At 41.1% G+C, this 2398-nt stretch overlaps 2 protein-coding genes across 2 annotated transcripts in view; one reads left to right on the forward strand and one right to left on the reverse strand.

The window, feature by feature from the left end:
- Nucleotides 1-1059, forward strand: part of LOC104768887 (protein STRUBBELIG-RECEPTOR FAMILY 2-like) — a 4817-nt gene extending 3758 nt beyond the window's left edge. Inside the window, exons 13-16 of the mRNA XM_010492962.1 lie at nt 54-201; nt 283-422; nt 502-658; nt 727-1059. Of these exons, the coding sequence (XP_010491264.1) occupies nt 54-201; nt 283-422; nt 502-658; nt 727-909 (628 nt within the window). The 3' untranslated portion in view covers nt 910-1059. The remainder of the gene's footprint in view (nt 1-53; nt 202-282; nt 423-501; nt 659-726) is intronic.
- The window catches only part of LOC104772144 (CDK5RAP3-like protein), a 3243-nt gene continuing 1809 nt past the window's right edge, over nt 965-2398 (reverse strand). The window contains exons 7-10 of the mRNA XM_019242535.1: nt 1882-2385; nt 1587-1795; nt 1371-1503; nt 965-1262 (exon numbers count right to left, since the gene is read on the reverse strand). Of these exons, the coding sequence (XP_019098080.1) occupies nt 1131-1262; nt 1371-1503; nt 1587-1795; nt 1882-2385 (978 nt within the window). The 3' untranslated portion in view covers nt 965-1130. The remainder of the gene's footprint in view (nt 1263-1370; nt 1504-1586; nt 1796-1881; nt 2386-2398) is intronic.

Raw genomic sequence — 2398 nt, forward strand, 5'->3', positions numbered from 1 at the left:
ATTGCAGCCATTTATTTTGACTCTTCTCTATCTGGTGAATCAAATTCTTTCAGCTATTTGCACTCGTCGTTTTACCCTCCTATAGCCCATAGCGATCTCAAAGCAACAAACATCTTACTAGACGAAGAACTTACACCTCGTATTGCTGATTGTGGGCTTGCTAGTTTAAGGCCACTTACAAGCAACAGTGTTAAACTTCGGGTAAGTAAGAAGACAGTATATGATGTTGCGTCACTTGATTATTTTACTGAGAGAGACCTAATGAGTGGAGATAAAGAGCAGGCTTCAGAGATAGCGATACAGAACACGGGCTACATAGCACCAGAACATGGTCAACCAGGAAGCAGTGGCACAAAGAGTGACACTTATGCACTGGGAGTGCTTCTCTTTAAACTGTTAACAGGAAGGAAAGCATTTGACAGGTACGCAAGCATTTCACATACTAATACTAATCATTGATAACCAAGGTAAACTGTCAACGTATTCTGATGGATGTTGCAGCTCACGACCCCGAGGAGAACAGCTACTGGTGAAATGGGCATCAACCAGACTTCATGACAGGCGAAGCTTAGAGCAGATGATTGATGGAGGCATAGCCGGCACATTTTCTTCAAGAGTCGCCTCACAATACGCAGACATTATCTCCCTATGCACTCAGGTATTCTCATTAGAGCTTCTTCACTCAGGATCATTTACATCACAACTAATCATTCCATTCATAAGCAGGTAGAGAAAGAGTTCAGACCAGCGGTTTCAGAAATAGTGGAAGCACTCACTGCACTGATACAGAAACAGAACAAGGAAGCAAGCAGTAGTGTAGCAGACAAGACTGACCCTTTTAGTAAATCTTTCTGCTCAACACGCACACGCTTCATCTCCTCACCTACCTTCAGCTACCTCTCCTCTTGACCATTTTACTGTATCTCTTTTTCATGCACAGATACTTTTACTGTCAATATAATAGTTAGCATATGATGACAATACATATATTAGTCTTTGTAAAAGGATGTTGCTTAGTACATGATAGAAATAAATAAAAAAGAGTTTGAAACAAGGCAAGATCCTATAGTAAGAAACAGGGTCACTTGGTGTTCTGAAACTAAGTTTTCTAGCCAATCCCAAAGATCAAACTAAGCAGAAACTCCAGCGTTCAACAATGTATTGATCTCTCCTCTTATATTCACAGGTCTTCCATCAAACATGGAAGAGAGACTTGTCTCACAAAGCTCCTTCAGTTCTCTTGTTTTCGAAAGTGCAGCTTCCTGTATTTCAACAACAAAATTTGTTAGATAGCCACTTCCAGTTCCAAATTTCTGATAATTCTGACACTGTTCACATTTTAGCCAAAGAAAAGTAAAGCTTGAGCTTACCTGTTTTGGCCATATAGACGAGAGTGAATTCTGCAGCTCCATACGTCTTCTACCCACATCTTTCAAGCTCTCTCTTAGCTTCACTTCACGGTGCTTCTTCTCCTCCAGCTCTGAAACAAGCCTATCTAGGAATCTGTACAACATCAAAAATACATATATCAGAAGCTGTGGTACTCACTGCAAATCCCTAGGCAGAGATTCTATATCCTAACGCACCTTTTGGAGTTGAGGATCATGATCAGATCCCGAGATTTCTTGTTTGTTAGCAATGAAATGGCCATGGAGATATCAACTACCATTGGCTCAATGATTTCAGGAGAATACTGCTGAAGAACCATGGGGGCAACTGCTTGCACGTGGTGTTGCAAAGACAGAGTGTCTTCATTTCTCAGTTCTATCAAGCGCTGGTTCAAAAATGCCTTGACCTGACACAAGAGAAACCATATGAAATGTCTCTCAAGAAGCATCTCCAGGATTAAACTGAGCATTAAATAGTCAGGGAGAAGAGTACCTCATACAAATCATCAAGGATCTTATTCCTATATTCTGTGTCCAACAGCTGGCTCCTCTCTCCTCCACTCCCTAAGACTTGAGTTGTAGAATCTTGCAACTGTGTCTGATTTGATTCCAGCATAGCCGAATCAGTTATTTCTTCTACCTGAGGTGTTTCAACACTTACATCCCAAGAAATCTCAGAAACATCAACCTCAGGGCCTTGGCTTTCTTCCACTTTACATGGAGAATTATCAGGAATATCGCTGGCATTGACAATTTCATATGAACCTAGATCATTTCCACTATCAACTTCTTCTACCATACTGACATCCCAATCTATCTCAGCAGTATCAAGTGTAATATCCCAATCAATACTGTCTGCAGCTGTGTCTGTACCATTTGCATTCTCAGATGACTGAATATTATCAGCGTCAAGAGCTTCAGAGACCCCCAAAACGCTTAAAGATGGAGGGTTATCACGAATGTCTTTCAAGCTTTGTAACACGATCCTCAGTGGCTTCTACAGACAGATC

This window comes from Camelina sativa, chromosome 20 (assembly GCF_000633955.1).
Source record: "Camelina sativa cultivar DH55 chromosome 20, Cs, whole genome shotgun sequence".
Taxonomy (NCBI): Eukaryota; Viridiplantae; Streptophyta; class Magnoliopsida; order Brassicales; family Brassicaceae; genus Camelina; species Camelina sativa.